Below are 20,988 nucleotides of genomic sequence, written 5' to 3' on the forward strand. Positions count from 1 at the left end.
CCTATGTGTTACAGCGTAGAACTGCTCCATAGGGTTTTCTTGACTGTAATCTTTCTGAAAGCAGATTGCCAGGCTTTTCTTCTCTGGAACTGCTGGGAGGGTTCAAACCTCCAACCTTTCAGTTACTAGTAGAGCACAAACGGTTTGCATCACCCAGGGACGTTATATACTTAATTATTACGGTTTTAAAAAACTTTGTATTATGAAAATCTTTAAACATATCAAAAGTAGAGAAAGTAGAATAATGAACTCCCATTTACCCATTTCCACATTTTAACAATTTGTCCTACTGGTTTTATATATCCTCATTGCTTTTTTTCTAATATTTCAAAGCTACTACCTAACATGTTATTTTACCCCCAAAATATTTCCCGTTGTTAAAACAAAAATCATATTAATCCAATTTAATATATGATTTGAAAATCAGGGTAACATTTTGACTAGGGAGTCAAAAATGTCCTGAAGATGAAAAGAACTTCCAAAATTTTTATACCACATCTTATCAGCATTGCCATGGAAACGGGGCCAGAACAGTATTTGTATAACAACAATTTACCCTAAAACACAGCTTCTAGTCTGACCTTGGAGCCTCCGTTACTCAAAACTGACTGCATTAGATACTTCTTCAAAAGAGCCTAATGCCTAAGGCAAACTGGTTTTTATCTAAACTATTTTTTGACTTAAAGGTGACCTTCAGAAGACTATTTTCTTCAAGTCTCAAGGTTCAAAAGGACAATGGCCTGGGTGGGTTACCCCAACCTCGATGAAAGCCAGAAATCTGGATTCCAGGAGAATTAAAACCATTTCTCACCATGAATCTCCAAAATAACATTTTTGTACATAATCATAATGCCATTACTATACCTAACAAAGTTAACAATAGTTTCTTAATATCATCTAAAATTCTGTTTATATTAAAATTTCCCCAATTGTCCTAAATGTCTTTCATGCTTTATTCTCATCAGGATCAAAACAAGGGCCTCACACTGCCATAGATAGTATGCTAAGTATCTTCTAATCCAGAGCAGTCCTCTTCCCTACCCCAACCCTGACCCTTCTTCTCTCATGACTTCTTTGATTCTGAAGAAACAGGCGCTATAGAATGACCCACATTTTGGAAGCGTGTTGCTTTCTTGTGGTATCATTTAAATTGTTCCTCTATCTGCTATCCCCTAATGGCCTACAATCCAGGCACGAGATCTAAATAAAGCCTTTATTAGATTCAAATTCAGTTCTTTTGGTAAGAATAATACCTAGGTGGAGCTATGTGTTTCATATTTTATCACATAATGTTCGACTATCTCACTTTTTATCATAAGATGAACTGGTTTCTTTAGTGGTTGCAGATCATCAAAAGTGTAAAAAACACTAACTCTGTATGGAAAGAAATGATAGTTTTATTGAGGAATACAACTTGAGTTGGGCAGCCCTGAGTAAAATTACAACGTGCTCTAACATTCACAAACGAATGCAGGGTTTTTATACAAGAAGGCTAGCATGACTGCAACCACAAATACACCTTTATTCATATCGGTTAATCTGTTTTCAAATGCATTCTTCCTGAGGACAAGAATCCCCACTTCCTCCAATAATCTGCACACACTTCCTGGAATCTTAACCAAGCAAGCACAACCACACTTGTTTGCAAAACAAGGCTTGTTTATCCGAAAGTGGTGCTCATACTTTACAAGCAGCAGCAGGAGTTTAAAACAAAATGGAGTCAAACCAGACATGTGTCAGCCATTTTAGTTATGCCAAGCACCTCAGTTTTAGAGTGCTCTTTCACAAGATTAATCTTGTCATTGTAAAGTTCCCCATCAAATACCTTAATGGTTTAAGGGTTGTGAAATACTAAGTTCTAATTCATCTTTCCACCTAAATGTATTAGCTGATATTCTTCTACTTCTGAAAAATCAGCCATTGAAAACTCTACGGAGCACAGTTCTACTATGACTCTTATGGGGTCGCCATGAGTCAGAGTCGAATAGTGGTAGTGGTGGATTCTTCTGTAAAGAACTTAGTGTAATAATTGCTTCTTTCTTACCGCCTTACTTTCTCCACTAGCATATACATTGCTCATCAAGGAAAGGACCTTCGAGGCTATTACCCGGGACAGATTGCAAGATTCCATTTTGATTATAGTGCAAAGAGATCTTCCAGGTTTGACATATTCTTAAATCTTAATTTCCAAGAATTTTACCAAATTTAGAATGATAAATGAAAAAAAGGGTGGGGAGGAATACATCGAGTACAGGCAAATGCATAGAGACCAAAGTTTATTAGTTGTTACCAAGGGCAGGTGGGAGGGGGATTTGAGGAGGTATTGCTTAAGGGGTACTGAGTTTCTGTTAAGAGTGATGAAAAAAATTGGAAATGAATAGCGGCGATCGTTGCACAACATGGTGAACATAAATAATGTCACTGAATTGTACATGTAAAAGTGATTGAAATGACAAATGTTTTGTTATGTATATTTTACCACATCACACAGTCTAAACTTAATAGATTAAACTGAAAGTACCTTTAGAGGCCATTCTATTAGATGACTGAAATGTAGCCCAGAGAAGTGAAGCATCCTGCCTGAGGTCACACAGTGGGTGTAAAAGCTAAGACCTGAATCTACCCATATTTTCTGATTCCCAGTTCAAGGTTCTTTGTTCTAACTCAGATACATCCTCATATTAACTTAATAAGCCCCTAATAAGGGGCTATGTCCTCTGCCAGAGGATAGACAAGAAAGGAAATGACAGACCCCACTGCTAGAGGTGCTCATGGCCCAGGTGATCTGACAGTCCTCCTCCCCTCCCCCCTCCTCCACCCCGACCTGAATATCAGTCCTTCTACCAGAGTACCAAAACCCTGGTGGCACAGGGTTATGCGTTTGGTTGCTAACCAAAAGGTCAGCAGTTCAAATTCACCAGCTGCTCCTTGGAAACCCTATGGGGCAGTTCTACTCTGTCCTACAGGGTCACTATGAGTCGCAATCGACTGGACAGCAATAGGTTTTTTTGGTTTTACTAGAGGACGGCTGAATTAGAGAACTTCTACCTGACTCTGACAGGACTTGTGCCTGCCCAAAATTAGCCTTAAGAGGAAAACTAAATGCAAATGTCTATCTACGAGCTTACTAAGCTTCTAGCTAAAAACAGAACAAAACACAGGAAGTAATGCAGTTCTTAGGACCAGTCCTAAGTTTACGTATTGTTGTCATGGCATAATTTGATAGGTGTCTAATAGTTTACCTTCCCCCAGTATATTGCCCCATGAACTTGATGCTTTTAGTATTAGGGTTCCTCCTTTGAGTGAAAGTCTTGTCTTCAGAAAGACATTGATATATTATTTGTAAAGAGAGAGTATTCTGGTTCTCTAGAAATACCCACAGCAGAGGCAGAGGCTGGCTTATTGGTAGAGGTGGCCACCAGGATCTTGTTCAGAAGCCAGAGCTGTCCGTGGCACTTAAGAAGCACATAAGCTGTCAGTGGCACAGAACCCAAACTCACAAGAGACTGACACCCTCACCAGACAGTTAATGTTTTATTGACAGCAGGAGACATACTTTTGTAGCTAAAGAGTACTCCCACCCACAATTTAAGGCACCCGTTCTACAGAATCAAGTACTTGCTGAGCATGAAATAAGAACAAGTAGAGGGAGGTGAGTATTCTCAATGCTTCTCCATGCTTGTCCACACAGACCACCTCTGCCCATTCAGCATCTGTCCCCCATCAGCACTGCACACATTGCCAGATTCTTGTCCTTGCTTTTTCTGAACTATAGGCAGAGCCACTCCATTTCTGCTAATACTTTCTTTTAAAAAAAGGCACATTACAGATAATCAAGTACACATAATTTATTATGAGTAAGCAGTTTCACTCACTTCCCTTCATTTAAGGGTGATTAACTTAATAAGTGATACAATCATGTAAAACTATTCCAGTAACTTTGATTGGATTGATGTTCCTAAATCTCAGCCAAGATTTAATATTTTTCACATCTATAGCAGCTGATTTCATGTCTTTTTTAATTTTTTTTATTGTACTTTAGATGAAGGTTTATAGAATAAATGGTTTCTCATTAAACAATTGGTACACATATTGTTTTATGACATTGGTTAACAACCCCACGACATGTCAACACTGTCCCTTCTCAACCTTGGGTTCCCTATTACCAGCTTTCCTGTCCCCTCCTGCCTGCTAGTCCTTGTCCCTGGACTGTTGTGCCCCATTAGTCTCGTTTTGTTTCATGGGGCTGTCTAATCTTTGGCTGAACAGTGAACCTCGGGAGTGACTTCGTTACTGAGCTAAAAGGATGTCGGGGGGCCATACTCTTGGGGTTTCTGCAGTCTCTGTTAGGCCAGTAAGTCTGGTCTTAAAGTTTAAAAAAACACATTTATTAGAATTTTATACAATTCAACTGAGATCTTTTTTTAAACTTAATAATACATTGTGAACTTTTTTCCATCTCAAAAATTATAATGCTTTTAACGGGAGCATACCATTCCTACATATGTTATGTATCATCGTCTAAATAATTCTTTTTTTTTCTTTACATGAGGGTTGTTTCCATCATAAAAACACTTGGATGAACATTTGTCTTTGTTGACATCTTTTATTGCTGGGACAAAACGTGCATATTTTAAAGGTCTGAATACATTTCATCAGATTATTCTTAAATAGGATGTACCAATGTATACTCCCACAAGTATATGAAGATATTTCGTCATTACATTTTGATTTTTCTTTACTTTGATTTCAGGGGTACTAATCTGGGTGGGAGTATAGGAAGTTTAAAACTGACTTAAGGTTCATCAAACTCAGAGACGCATGGTAGTGGTTACCCATTAACCCATTGCCGTTGAGTAGATTCCGACTCATAGCAACCCTATAGGACAGAGTAGAGCTGCCCCATAGAGTTTCTAAGGAGCACTGGTGTATTCGAACTGCTGTCCTTTTGGTTAACAGCCAAACTCTTAACCATTATGCCACCAGGGTTTCAATGGTAGTGGTTAGTTTGACTAAAAGAAAGCATTGCTCCCTTGAGAAAACCAGACATCCATTGACAAATTATAATAGGAAATGGAACCAGGGAGATCTTGGCAAATCCAGCACAAGGTTTGATGCAGGTGGCTCTCTGTGATTTGCGCACTGGGGAGGAGGAGGGATGCTAAAGGCAAAAATGGCGCTGAATGCTCTGAGCCATCTACTGACAACTTTGCTAGGTCTGCCGTGGGAGCTATGGAGTCTTGCCAATACTGTCTTGTTAGCCTCAAAGCCACTTCCAGGGAATGGATTTCAGCTGATCAGACAATGGAAAGTTTTCCTTCTACTGGGTGTTTAGCAAGCTATTTCTACTTTTATTTAGACCTCTCATAGACTTGACAATTCCATCCAAGGGAAAAAGTCACTATCAGCCTCAATTGGACCAACAAACTCTCATTCGATATATTTGTTTTCGAAGACATTCAAAGCCTGCTGAACCATGGTATAAAGAAACCACTTATCAAAGAGACTATTCTCTACCATTTTACAAGATTGGTAAGTCAACAGCTCTTAGCTCTGAGACAAACCTTGTCTGGGTCCCAGATTAACATCTCCTGTGTACATACCATTCCAGGCGGGCGCTTGGGACCAGCCAAGTTGGAGTAGGGGGGTTATGCCTGGAAGCAGGATGAAGAATGTAGAGGGTTGCTCTCTGGTTCCTACTTCCACCTTTCCTACATTCCCGAATGCAGAATAGCAAGGAAGAAAATGCATAAATGTCCTAGGTAGGAAGCAGACACAAGTCTGAGCACTCCTCACTGAGCCCTTAGTCACACAACAAAATCCTTACTGAAGGAATGTTTTTCCCCCCACTCTATTTATTTTAAATGACTTTATGGCAATTACTTGACATTTGGAGGCATGTTTCAGAAATTCAAAATTCCCTTTGTAGTCTATTTCTCTGTATTGCAGCATGTGTGAGAGAACTGAAGGGGACAGAGGCTCCCCAACAGCTCTGACCCCTGGGGTATACACATGGACATCACTTCACAAATGGCCTGTGTTCCAGTAACCACTGGAACTTTGTATTTTAGTCAGTTGAATGAATTATGTCATTGACAGGATTTCTAAATCAGTAGATCTCAACATTTTGGGGGCACTTACAATGTGGCCTGCATTCAACTGTTAACCGAAAGGTTGGAGGTTTGCATCTACCCAGAAGTACCCAGGAAGAAAGGCTTGAAGAGCTACTTCTGAAAATCAGCCATTGAAAACTCTATGGAGCACAGTTCTACTCTGACATACATGGGGTCGCCATGAGTCAGAATCGACTTGACAGCAACTGATAGTTAAAGATATTGCCAGTGCTTTACCTTCCACCAGAATGGTATCTCAGTTCACCACCCATGAAAGTTTTAACAATTGCACAGGGCCTATCCGTACTCTTCCTACTTCCAGCTGCAGTCACCTTGAAGGCTTGACTAGGGCTGCAGGATCCACTTCCAAGGCTGTTCACTGACGTGGTTGTAAAGTTGGTGCTGGCTGCTGGCTGGAGGTCTCAGTGCCTTTCCATGGGGTCTTTCAATGGGGCTGCTTGAATGTCCTGACAGCATGGCAGCTGGCTTCTCCCAGACTAAACAACCCAAGAGATTAAGGTGGGAACTGCAATGCGTTTTATTACCTAGACTTGAGAACCACATTATCACTTCAGATGTATCGTACTAGTCACGCACAGCCAACGCTGATTCAGTGTGGGAGGGGATTACACAAAGACGTGAACAGCAAGAGCTGAGGATCATTGGGGATCATCTTGGAGGCTGGCACCCACAGTATGATCTGGTCATTTATTTTGTACCCATTATGAACTAAACACTGTGCTATCTGCTGGGGAGACAGTGAGCAGGATGAACAGAATACCTGCTTCCATGGAGCTAACAGTCTGGTGGGAAACATAGAGCATAATCAAGAAAATTTTTAAAAATTACAGATTGTCGTAGAGCCATAGGGGAAATAAAGAGGGCAGTAAGTGTAACTGAAGGAAGTTACTTTAAATAAACAGTCACGGAAAACATGTATACAATGTGACATTTTAGCTGAGCCCTAAAAAATAAGAATGAGGCACGTAAATAGCATTTCAGGCGAAAGGAACAGTTTAAGCGCTAAAGCCTGAAAGCTGGAAAGGGCTTGGCACCTTTGAGGAAGAGAAAGGAGGACAGTGTAGTTGGTGAGGGTGGTAAGGCGACTGGACTTTATTCTAAGAACAATGGGAAGACTTTGAAAGATTTTAAACTAAAGAGTGACTTATTAGTTGTATTTTTAAAAGATCACTGTGGATGCAGTTAATACAACTGTTTGGAGAGGGATAAGAGGGAGAGTATGAAAACCAGTGACAAGTCTGTTCAGTAGGTTTAGACTAGAGATGATGGTGGCTTGGACCAGCAGGGAAGATGAAAAGAAACAAATGGATTCCAGAGATATTTTTGAGGTGACATCAATTGGACTCGCTGATGGATTTCATCCAGTCATACTTATTCCTTCAGTAAATAATTTAAGTGCCTATTATATACGGAGCCCTGGTGGAGCAGTGGTTAAGAGCTAAGCTGCTAACCAAAAGGTTGATAGTTGGAATCCACCAGACGCTCCTTGGAAACTCTATGGGGCAGTTCTCTGTCCTATAGGGTTGCTATAAGTTGGAATCGAAGCAGCAGCAATGAGTTTGGTTTTGGTTTTTTATTATATGCCAGTCACTACGCTAGGTTTTGGCAATGCCATGTGAAGCAAAAATAGACATATGGACTCTATATTCAAGGAGCTTCAGTGGGAGAACCAGTATAGTACATAAAATTCCACCTGCCATAAATAACGTGAAGCAGAGTTTATGTGGTGCTGTGTTTGTTGTTGTTAGCTGCTGTTGAGTCAGTTCTGACTCATGGTGATCCCAAGTGCGCAGAGCAGAAACTGCTCCATAGGGTTTTCAAGTCTGTGACCTTTCAGAAGCAGATCACCAGGTCTTACCTCCGAGGCACCTCTGGGTGGGTTTGAACCATCATCCTTTCACTTAGTAGTCCAGTGCTTAATCATGTGCACTACCTGTGGTGCTATACCAAAAAAACCAAACTCGTTGCCATCAAGTCGATTCCAATGCATAGTGACCCTACAGTAACCCTATAGAAGCATATAATAGGAGGTCAGAGAAGGTGTGCATGAGGAAATGATGAGAGGAGAGCTGAAAGATAAATTGGAAGTTAACTAGGCAAGGAGTGGAGAAAGAGCTTTACAGAGGATGCAGCATGTACAAAGGCCCTGTGGTAGTAAAGAGCATGTCATGTCTGAGGAACTAAAAAATTAATGTGCCAGAGCAGAGAAATCAAGAGGGATCATGGGGCAGAATGCAGCTGGAGAGGTGGTCAAGGCAAGAACAAGACAAGCTCTACAGGTCATTTTTAGGTTTTTGGCCTGTATGCTGTGATTAATGGAAAACAGTTGAAAAGTTTAAGGAGAGATGAAGGGGTACAATTAAAACTGCATTTTGGAAAGATTACTCTGTAACTGTGGGGAAGAAGGGGGCAGGGTAGGGAGTAAAGTGGGGCAAAGATTGAATATAGAGTCTTGAGGCAACTGCAGTGCTGGAAACGAAAGGTTCTTAACTTCAGCTGCACATTAGTATCACTTGATGCCTAGGTCTTAAAAGCTAGTGAGCGGCCATCTAAGATGCATCAATTGGTCCCAACCCACCTAGAGTAAAGGAGAATGAACAACACCAAAGACACAAGGAAAGTAGTAGCCCAAGAGACAGAATGGGCCACGTAAACCAGAGACTACATCAGCCTGAGACCAGAAGAACTAGATGGTGCCTGGCTATCACCAATGTCTGCCTTGACAGGGAACACAATAGAGAGTCCCTGATGGAGCAGGACAAAAGTGGGATGCAGAATTCAAAATCTAGTAAAAAGATCAGACTTAATGGTCTGACTGAGACTGGAGGAACCCCACAGAGTATGACCCCTGGACTCTCTGTCAACCTAGAACTAAAACCATTCCTGAGCCCAACTCTTCAGACAAAAATTAGACTGGACTATGGGACAGAAAATGATACTCATGAAGAGAGTGCTTCTTAGCTCAAGTAGATACATGAAACTAAATGGGCAGCTCCTGTCCGGAGGCAAGATGAGAAGGCAGAGAGGGTCAGGAGCTGGTTGAATGAAATCAGGGTGGAAAGGAGGAGTATGCTGTCACAGTATAGGGAGAGCAATTAGGGTCACATAACAATGTATGTATAAATTTTTGTGTGACAGACTAACCTGAATTGTAAACTTTCACTTAAAGTACAACAATTAAAAAAAGAAAAAAAAAAAAAAAAAAAAAAATCCAGATGCCTAGACTACACCCCATGCCAATTAAATCAGATCTTCTGGGGGGAGTGCGAGCCAAGCATCAATATTTTTTTGAAACTCCCCAGATAAGTCCACGTGCAGCCAAGTTTGAGAACCTGTGGTGTAGGCAACTGACGATGGGTAGTAGCAGTAGCGAAAATTAGATGGATTTGAGAGACGCTTAGGTGGCAATTATTTTATAAAGAATTAGGCAGGCAAAGGTTGATCTGCAAGTGACTTAAAAGAAAAGTTACAGATCAGAGTACTGATAGAGAAGAGAGCAGGGAATGAATCAAGCACTTGTTCACATCAAGAAACTGACCCCTGGAAGTCTTTGGGGAAGGATTTTTTCTGCAGTATAAAATAAAGTAGTAGTAAATTGTTTATCAAAGTGTACGATTGTTTATCTAAACCATTTGTCCAGTCTTTGGGATCAGATTTTAAGGGCAGAGCTTATGTCTAGAGTAGCAACTGTTAGCATTTCATGATCAGTTCTCTGAAGTTTCTTATTTGGAAACTGTTAAAGAACAGATGAAATACAGACCATGATAGACTGTGGTTAGTGCTTAAGAAATTCTTCCTCAGTTAAAATTCTCTCATCATGTATCAATTCATTTACTTATTTTAGAGAACATTTATTAAGCATTGACTATGTGCAAGGCACAATGGGAGATCCTCCAGAGATGCAAGCCATGCTCCCTGGATTAATAAAATGCTAACCATTCTTAACATGAAGAAACCACCAGTTGTCGTCAAGTCGATTCTAACTCATGGTGATACTCTGTGTGTCAGAGTAAAACTGTGTTCCATAGGGTTTTCAAACGGCTGAAATAGATCACCCAGGCCTTTTTTTGGGAGGCACCTCTAGGTGCACTTGAACATCCAACCTTTTGGTTAGCAGCGGAGCACATTAATTGTTTGTACCACCCAGGGACTCCTCTTCATATCAGGAACTGTTTATTTCTTGAAATGTGATAGGAGGTAGAACAGAACCATGAAAAGGAGAGGAACTTTAGAGCCAGAAAGATCCTGGGTCAAACGTGGTTTCCACTTCTTAAAAGCTGGGTGAAATTGGACAAGTTAATTAATTTATTTGAGATGGTGACAGGATCAACATACCTTTGAGAGTTACTAAAAATATTAGAGTTAACATAAATAAAACACCTACAGTGTACAGCGCTGTACGTAATAAAGTTTTTGTTGCAATGCTATCATCGAAACACTCCGGTCTTTGGTTCATTGAACATAAATGCAACAGTTCCTGTATTCAGTGTAAGCCCTCCTTGAGACTTTAGGTAAAGATAAACAGAATTGATAGTGACTGTGGCCAAGAAAACTTGGTAAGACATTAGAGAATTCCAGTGGGTAACACGGTAACAACTTCAATTTGATACTAAGATGATACAAAGCGGCCCACTGATAATGGAGGATTTAAAAGGTTAGGGGTCCGGAATTAAGACACCAAAATGCAAATTCAAGGGATTTATTTCATTTTATTTACATTTTGGTATAATTTAAGAATATGCCTCTTAATCACAGACTGAGCCAAAAAAATAACCTTTTGACTAAGACCTTTTTTTCACATCTTTTAAACAGGTTTCTTTGTATTAAACCCCATAAATTTGTTACTGTGCATAACTGTTGGTAAAAGGACAATGTACTAAAATTTAGGAGCTAGTATTCTTAAAATAAGCCATAATTTGTTTTAAATTGCAGATTGGAACCAGAAATTAGGCACGGTATCATCAAATCCTAGACCACTTAATTCACTGCCAGAGCTCTGCTGCTGTGAAGGAAGAGAAAGATGGCTTTGAAAGAAATGCTTTTAAACTAAAGTAACCATGGCATTCAAACAAAGTAACACCTGGCATTCTTAGGAGACTCTTTTAGACTAAGACAATGGTAGCTGCGCTGCTTTTAAGTGTATATCCAGATGGCTACAATCCTAAAATATTTACAGGTTGCAAATTCTTTTCAGATTAAGCTGGTCAACCTACCTAAGGGAATCAAGATCCAGCTTTAAGAGGCCTTATCTGTTCTTAGCCCCACTACCAGTCTCGCTGCTGGTGCTGGAAAACCATCTTTCAACTAATTCAACAGTTATATGTGGGCCAGTTAAAAATTTAATTGTATCTGCTCAAACTATCATCCCTGTTAAAAAAAAAAAAAAGACACTGGGGACATAACTAAGGAGGAAGCCTACCGGCCCCAGAGGCCTTGAAGAGGCTCTGGACACAGAAACTGGAGCGGCTATACTAATCTCAGGTAGAATCGACTAAAAAACAAAAAATGTCACTAGAAATAAAGAGGGACACTTTATAATAATAAAAGGGTCAATTCCTCAGGAAGATACAATAATTAGCAACATATACACAACTAACAAGACAGCCCCAAAATATATGAAGCAAAAACTGACAGAAATGAAGGAGAAAGAGAAAATTGAAAAACAATAGAGACATCAATACTCACATTTAATAATGGATAGAACAACTAGGCAGAAAACAAGCAAGTATATAGCAGAGTTGAATAACACAAGCAACCAAATTAATCTAGCTGACCTGTATAGCGTACTCCATCCAACAGCAGAGTACTTACTCTTCTCAAGTACATGTGAGACATTCTTCAGAATAGGCTATAAGTCTCAATAAATTTGAAAGGTGTGAAATCATACAAAGTATGTTCTCGGACCATATGGAATTAAATTAGAAATCAACAATAGAAGAAAATGAGGGAAATCCACAAATATCTGAAAATTAAACAACACACTTCTCAATAACCCATGGGCCAAAGAAGAAATCACCAGGAAAATTACAAAATATTTTGAACTAAATGGAAAAAAAAAGGTATCAAAATTGATGGAATGCAGTTAAAGCAATGCTGAAAGGGAAATTTATAGTTTTAAATTGCCTATATTAGAAAAGAAGAAAAATCTCAAATCAATAACGTATGCTTCCACCTTAAGAAACTAGAAAAAGAAGAGCAAACTAAACTCAAAGCAGAGGGAAGGAAGAGTAATAACAATAAATTAAAACTCAGAAAAACAATAGAGAAAAATAACAAAACGAAAAGTTGATTCTTAAAAGAAAATCAATAAAATTGACAAAGCTTTAGCTATATTGACCAAGAAAAAAGTGAGAAGACACAAATTACCAAAATCAGGAATTTACTGGTTGTTCAGACAAAAAAAAAGGAATACTATTAACTATTTGCCAACAAATTGGATAACTTACACAAAATGAACAAATTCTTAGAAAGACACAAATTATCAAAACTGACTCAAGAATAGGACATGTGAATAGACCTATAACAAGCAAAGATATTGAATTAGCAATTTAAAAAGTCCTCCCACAAAGAAAAGCCTAAGCTCTGATAGCTTCACTGATGAATTTGATCAAATATTTAAAGAAGAAATAACAATCCTTTACAAATTCTTCCAGAAAATAGAGAAGAGTACGCTTCCTAATTTATTCTATGAAGCCAGTATTACCCTGATATCAAAGCAAGACAAAGACGTCTTAAGAAAAAAAAAGTCCTACTACAGGCCAATAACTCTCACGAATATAGATGCAAAACTTCTCAAAAAAATATTTGCAAACCAAATCTAGCAACATATAAACCAGGATTTATTACAGAAACATAAGGTTCATTTAACATCTAAAAATCAATTAACTGTTAAGTCAGAAACTGTGAAGTGTTTGAGATGTTACCCTACTTGCACAGAAACACCAGCCCACTGAATCAGATTAAACCTTTATTACTCACAGCAATAGCAATAGCCAGAGTAACACTGTAGTGCCAGTTCCCCACATCCAATTCCCCACAGGGGGCCATGTAAGGTAACATATTCACATCTTAGGGTAAGAACATCTTTTAAAAAGAAAAAAAAAAACCCTCCAAATCCATTATCATCAAGTTGATTCTGACTCATGGAGACTTTGGGAGGCTATTATTCTGCCTACCACAATTATTAAAATGGCAATTCTTCCCAAATTGATCTCTAGATTCAACACAATCTCTATCAAAATTCAGCAGGCTTTTTTTTTTTTTTTTTTAATTGACAAGCTGCATCTAAAATTTTTATGGAATGCAAAAGACTCAGAATAACAAAAACAATCTAGAAAAAGAATAACAAATTTGGAGGACTTACACTCCCCAATTTCAAAACACACCACAAAGTTACAGTATTTAAAAAAGTATGGTACTAACATTGTTATTGTTGTTGTTAGGTGCTGTTGAGTTGGCTCTGACTCATGGCGACCTCATCTGTGCAGAGTAGAACTGTACTTCATAGGGATTTTTAAGGCTGTGTGACCTTCAGAAGCAGATTGCCAGTCCTTTCTTCTGAGGTGCCTTTGGGTGGGTTTGAATTGCCAACCTTTTGGCTAGTAGTTGAGTGCTTAACCGAAGGACAGATATATAAATCAAAGATGCCAGGCAATTCAATGGGGAAAGGATAGTCTCCTCAGCAATTGGTTCTGGGACAATTAAATATCCACATACAAAAAGATACATTTAGACCCTTACCTCACACCATACACAGAAATCAACTCAAAATGGATCATAGGCCTAAATGTGAGAGCTAAACTATAAAAATTTTAGAATAAAACATAAGAGAGCATCTTCATGATCTTGAGTTAGGCAAAAATTTCTTAGATACAACACCAAAAACACAATCTATAAAATAATATATATATTTATAAATTTGACTTAATCAAAATTTAAAGCTTTTGCACTTCAAAAGACACCACTAAAAAATTGAAATGACAAGCCACAGATGGGAGAAAATATTTCTGATTTATGTATTTGATAAGGAGTCCCTGGGTGGTGCAAACAATAAGTACTCTGTTACTAACTGAAAGGTTGGTGGTTTGAAACCACCCAGAGGCGCCTCAGAAGATCACAGCCATTGAAAACTCTACGGAGTGCAGTTCTACTCTGAAACACATGGGGTCGCTGTATGCTCTAGCTGCATTGTACATGCACGCAGGCTGTGCCACAAACTTCCAGGCAGCCATAAGACTGCTAGGAATGAGGCAAGTACATCCACCCACTGGCATCAACCATTCCATGGGTGCTATGTTCATCTGTGATGGAGCCAGACACACGAGACACTTACACAGTGTTGACAAAGTGAAAGCCATTATTATTTACAGAAACCAAACAGTAAACAATAACAACAGATTCCCAAAGGGGAAACGCTTACCCTTCCCAGACTACCCATGTCCATTCCTATGTCGCTGGGCAGGCGCGCTATGGTTCAAGTCAGACGCTATGTTCACGTCACCGCTGCCTCTGGCTACAGCCACACTGCCCGAGGCTTCTGCTCTGCCGCTGGACCTCGCTGGGCCTCGCCTAGAGGGGCAGGAAGACCCCTGCACAGGATTTCCCATGCCTCTGCTGCCAGCTACCGCCACACTGCCTGCGCCTGCGGGGCTGTCTTGCCACCACACTGCCCGGGGCCATGCTGTCTGGCGTTGCGGGGTGGGGGTGTGCAACCCCTGCCTGGAGCGCAGTCAGGTCTCTCTTGCGCTGCACAAACAAGTGTTCAGCTCTTTCAGTTCTACTGGCAAGCCTCCTACCCTGAGGCATCCGGCTGCCCCCTGCTGTAAGAAGGCCTCTGCTTAGGATCCTCTGAGGCAACGCCCGCATGTGGCACGCTGAGGCCTGTGCCCTGCCCGGGCAAGTGTTACACCTCTTTTAGCTTCCTCCAGCAAGCCGCCTGCCCAAAGGCGCTTAGCTCTCCCTCTGTAGGCCCACAAACCCACCGCCCTTGTCTGTTGCCATCTTGCGCCGGCTTCAGTGTTACAGCTCTCTCTTGCGGGTCTAGGAAGTTCTCAGCGAAAGCATCCGGGTTCAAACGATGCGCCCCGCTCCACACTCTTCTTGAGGGTAGTGAGGTCCCCCTAAACCTCTGCGGGATTGGCCCATATATAAACTTACTCCTTGTCAATTTCAAGGCATGGTCCTCCCACCAGGACCACCAACTGACCAATCCCTTTTGTAGACCAGAAGTCACTTAATTTGCATAGTCCCAGACAATTATTTTGTGGAAGTTACAAGACCATGGCTAGAAAGGTTATATAAGAGCAATTCATTGCACTGCAGTCACCATGAGTCAGAATTGCTTAACAGCAACTTTTTTTTAATATCTGATAACTCATATCCAGAATATATTATGGACTCTGATAATCCAAAAACAAATAATTAAAAAATGGGCCACAAGCACATGAAAGGTTGCTCAAAGGGCATTAGTCACTTGGAAAATGCAAATCAAAATCACCGCAAGATACTACTTCACCTCTACTAGATGGTTTTTATCAGAAAAACGGAAAACAAGTGTTGGCCAGGATGTGGAGAAATGGATCTTTCATTCATCGTTGGTGGGATTAAGATGATGCAGCTGCCGTGGAGAACAGTTTAAGGTTTCTCAAAAAGCTAAACATAGAAGTAGCAGATGGCCCAGTGATTCCACTCCTAGGTATATACCCACAGAAACCCTGGTGGTGTGGTGGTTAAGTGCTACAGCTGCTAACCAAAAGCTTGGCAGTTCGAATCCACCAGGCACTTCTTGGAAAAACTCTACAGGGCAGTTCTACTCTGTCCTATAGGGTTGCTATGAGTTGGAATTGACTCGACGCAACGGGTTACGGGTATATACCCAAAAGACATGAAAGTAGGGACACAAACAGATGCATACCAATGTTCACTGCTGTGCTATTCACAGTAGTCAAAAGGTGGAAACAGCCCAGATGTCCATCAACAGATGAATGAATAAATAATATGTGGTATTTCCATACAATGGAATATTATTCAGCCATAAAGAGAAATGAAGTCCTTATACACACCACACATGGATGAACCTTAAAAACCATTACCCTGAGTGGAATAAATCAGACACAACAGGACAAATATATGAACCCACATATATGAAATATCTCTAGACCAAAGTTTATTAGTGGCTACCAGGGGTGCATAAGAGGGAGAAAAGGGGAGTTATTGCTTAATGAGCACCGAGTTTCTGCTAAGGGCGATGAAAAATTTGGAAATGGATAGTGGTGATTGTTGCACAACACGGTGAATGTAATTAACGTCACTGAATTATACATGTGAAAAATGTTGAAATGGCAAATGTTTTGTTATATATATTTTTACCACAATTAAAAAGAAAAAAACAAGCGGACGAAAATGGGCAAATATTTTAATAGACATTTCACCAAAGAAGTTATATAAATGGCCATGAAAAGATGTTGGAACATCATTAGTCACATTAGGAAAATGCAAATTAAAACCCAATTAAACAACGCTACACTCATTAGAATGGCTATAATCCAAAGTCAGACAATAACAAGTGGTAAAAAGGATGTGGAAAAATATATATATACTGTTGGTGGGAAACTATGCAGTCACTTTGAAGTTTCTTAAGAAGTTAAAACATAAATTACTTTATGACCCAGCAGTTTCACTCCTAGGTCTACCCAAGAGAAATGAAAACATGTCCACGCAAAGATTTACATGCAAATGTTCAGAGCAGCATAATTCCTAACAGCCAAAAACTGGAAACAACCCAAGCGTCTATAAACAGATGAATGGATGAACAAAATATGGTACATCCATACCAAACCAAAAACCAAACCCACTGCCGTTGAGTAGATTCCAACTCATAGCAACCCTGTAGGACAGAGTAGAACTGCCCCATACGGTTTCCAAGGCTATAAATCTTTACTGAAGCAGACTGCCACATCTTTCTCCTGTGGTGAGTTCAAACTGTTTATCTTTCGGTTAGCTGCTGAGCTCTTAACCACTGCACCACCAGCGCATACAAGGGAATACTGCTCAGCAATAAAAGGGAACAAAGTACATGGTAAACCCAAACCAAACCAAATCCATTGCCGTCGAGTCAATTCCTACTCATAGCGACCTTATAGGACAAAGCAGAACTGCCCCATAGGGTTTCCAAGGAGCAGCTGGTGGATTCGAACTGCCAACCTTTTGGTTAGCAGTCGAGCTCTTAACCAGTGCACCACCAGGGCTCCAAAGTACATGGAACAGTCTCAAAATATTACATTAGATGAAAATAATCAGATGCAAAACACCACATATTACATAATTTCATTTACGAAAAACGTCTAGGAAAGGCAACTATTGAGACAGAAAATAGATGAGTGAGGTTGCGGGGTGGGAATGGGAAGTGACTGTAGTAGACACAAGGGATCTTCATGGGGTGACGAAATTAGTCTAAATCTGGATTGTGGGGACAGTTGTACAACTGTCAATTTACTAAATTACTGAATTGTATTCCTAAAAACAGGTGAATTTTATGGTATATAAACTGCACTTCAAAAAGTTGTTTAAATATAAACCATACACATGTATCACTTTAATAAAAATAAAACAAACCTCAAAATCAGAGTAAGATGTCTCTAAGAAAGGTAAGGAACACGGATTGATGTTACATATAAAAGGTGATACAAATCTAATTTCCTTCTCAAGTAGAGTCTATAAAGATAAACGCTGTTCTAGATGAACATCTAGGCTAATGGTATATGTTGGTGCTTTCCAAGCAAAAGTATTCTTTAACCTTTGCGGTGGGAGGGCGGAAACTGGGAAATAAGAGCCAATAATCTCTCCCCCCAATTCTGGACCCATTTTCGAAACAGTCTCTTAGCTTATATACTGTTACTGCAATATCTAGTGAAAACATACTTTTTCCTTCCTTCACAATCTCTGTATTTGCACCACTGTGGATGTTCATATAGCTCTGAGATATTAGTTTCTTAAGATCCAGCCTGTAAAATGATGCCAAACGCAGGTGATGAGACCCTCTAAACCCATACCCCAATTACACTCACCCAGTTATACTGACCATGATTCATAATGTGGATGTTTGAAATTATTAATCACTGAATGTACTCAGTTCTCAGGTACACTTTGTTTACCTGAGCAATTTGTTTACTGAGTAACTGCTATAACTCACTTCTTAAAAATAATAATTGAAATTATATGCCTATAAAAATGTGAACAATACAAAAGATGGCTAGAGAACAACTCAGTTAACTGTTATATCCTTACATTTTTTTGTCCTAGGTTTACAGCAAAACACACACACACACACACACACACACACACACACACACGGAACCCTGGTGGTGAAGTGGTTAAGAGCTCGGGCTGCTAACCAAAAGTTGGCAGTTGGAATCTACCAGCTGCTCCTTGGAAACCCTTATAGGGCAGTTCTACTGTCTACAGGGTCACTATGAGTTGGAATTGACTCAATGGCACACAACAACAACATATCTATACATACATATAGTTTAAAATTTTCTTCCTTCATCCCTATTCCAAATTGTGTCACACTATCAAAAAACTTGCTGTTATCACATGTCAATGTGTTATGGTTATCTTTATAATCAATACATAGAGATCTAACCAAAATTTTTTTAAGGTTTCACAGACTACGGTATGCTATTAATGAGCATTCAGGTTATTTCCAATTACATGCGAAATATGGCTGTCTTTTTTTTTTTTTTTTTGGTAGTAGGATTGCTGGTAAGTAAAATGATTTGCAAATATAAATTGTAACAAATCTTGCCAGATAGCTTCCCACAAAATTGTAGTAATTCACCCTGCCAATAGAGGTGCCTGCTTCTTCATATCCCTAGTAACGCTGATCTTTTTATATTTACAAATCAGAGATAAAAAGTGGTATCTGTTAATTTGAATTTTCCAGTCTGTAAGAGAAGCTGGACGTCTTTTCATGGTTTTGGCCAGCCGCATTTGTCTTTCTGTGAATTGCCTGTTACATATACTGATTTTGTTGCCCTTTTTTTTCCTACTGGTTGTCATCTTACTTGTGGCAGCTCTTTGTGTATTATGGATGTGTTAAAAACATTTTTCATCAAGTTTTTGGTTTTCTCAGGGTTTTTTTTTTAACTTTGTAATATTAAAAAATTTTTTTCATCTGGTCAAATCTGTACATTTTTTCTTTAGGGTTGAGTTTTCTGGTCCCTCCCTCCCCCAAGAATGCTTTCCCTAAGATTTTCCTGTATTACTTTCATTACTTAAAATTTTTATAATTTAAATTTTTATTCTATCTGAAATTCATATTTTATGTTGTGAGACTGTTTTCTCCCATAATAATTAGTTGTGCCATCATTTGTTTATACATATATAATTTTTTTTAAATTGTGCTTTAGGTGTAGGTTTGCAGCTCAATTTCTCATTCAAAAATTTACACACATATTATTTTGTGACATTAGTTGCAATCCCCACAATGTGACAGCACCCCCTCCGCCTTTCCACTCCGGGTTCCCTGCATCCATTTGACCAGTTCTTGTCCCTTCCTGCCTTCTCATCCTGCTTTTGGACAGGAGCTGCCCATTTGGTCTCTTATATCCTTTTCCCAGTGAAATGAAATGCCATTTTTAGCATATTATTAAGTTCCCATACATGATAGCACCTATTTCTGGGATGTCTATTCCATTCCCTTATGTACTTGTTTTTCTCATGCCAAAACCACGTTTTGATTATAGTTTTAACATCTGGTGGGAAAAAGCCTCTTCTCCCAACACTTTACTTTTTCAAAAATGTCTGTGGTGCAACGAATTACTTAACATGGCCCTTTTACCAGTCTTTGTGACTTTTTATACAATGATTGACTGGGACTACGCAGACAAGGTATATGGAATCCTAACAAGGGGACTGGTCAGTTTTGCCATCCTGCTAAGCTTAAAGGGAGATACTGAGAGTAGGAGCTGTAACACAGAAGACAGAGAGGGAGAGCCATAATACCGGAGACAGTGAGAAGCAGTGGCAGAAAAATGGTGGCAGCAGAACCAGGAGACCAGCAGGAGACGGTGTGGTGGGCTTCCAATCCACAGAGTGAGAAAGCTGAGTGCCTTCAGGCAGGAGGTGGAGTAGGGTGCCTCCAGGCACTTGGTGGAGCTAGGTTTGTTGACCCATGGAGCTAGATAGAGCTGAGCGCCTCAGGCCGAGGCTTAATGGCAGAGTCGGTGTTTCTGGGCACTTATTGGCAGAGCTAAAAGAGCTTTGTAACACTTGCCTTGGCCGGGAAAAGACCTGACTGCAGGCACGGCTGAGAACAGGCCATCCTGTTCGAAGAACTGTATTCTGAGCATTCCTGAACCTTCATTGTAACCTTTTACTTCCCTAATAAAACCCATAATCCCGAGTATTGTCTGTGAATTCTGTGTGTCCATTGCAATGAATCACCGAACTCAGCAGATAAGTAGAGTGCGCCCTGGGAGGGACAGATGGTGTCAGAACTGGTAAAAAGGGCTGGTGAGAGGAGGTATGTCTGACCTCCGCCTCACAGGGATCAGCCTTAGGCTGTTGATCTTGATTCTCCTTCCCCCTTGTGAAGTTACAGGAGGGCAGACGCCTCTGCTACGCCAGTCTTAGAAATTCTTGCGTATTAGTTTTTCTACGTAAGTTTCAATATAATTTTGTCTAGTAATAATCCTGTGGTGATTCTGATTGGAATAGCATTAAATTCATATACTAATTGGTATAGGATTGGCCTATATTAAAAAATAAATACTGAGTAGGCTCTCTCCCCATAAAATATTTTCTTCTGTCATCCAGTTCCCTCCTAGTGAATTTCAAAATTTAGAGTACACAT

The 20,988-nt window shown here is 39.7% G+C and overlaps 1 protein-coding gene across 1 annotated transcript in view; it reads left to right on the top strand.

Moving 5' to 3' along the window:
- Positions 1-12,093, top strand: part of SPMIP3 (sperm microtubule inner protein 3) — a 33,364-nt gene extending 21,271 nt beyond the window's left edge. The window contains 4 exon segments of the mRNA XM_012555439.2: positions 2,065-2,160; positions 5,360-5,532; positions 11,067-11,140; positions 11,142-12,093. Coding sequence (XP_012410893.2) covers positions 2,065-2,160; positions 5,360-5,532; positions 11,067-11,140; positions 11,142-11,189 — 391 coding nt within the window. The 3' untranslated portion in view covers positions 11,190-12,093.
- The last annotated feature ends 8,895 nt before the right edge of the window (positions 12,094-20,988 follow it).

Source organism: Trichechus manatus, unplaced genomic scaffold (assembly GCF_000243295.1).
Source record: "Trichechus manatus latirostris isolate Lorelei unplaced genomic scaffold, TriManLat1.0 scaffold00039, whole genome shotgun sequence".
Lineage (NCBI taxonomy): Eukaryota > Metazoa > Chordata > Mammalia > Sirenia > Trichechidae > Trichechus > Trichechus manatus.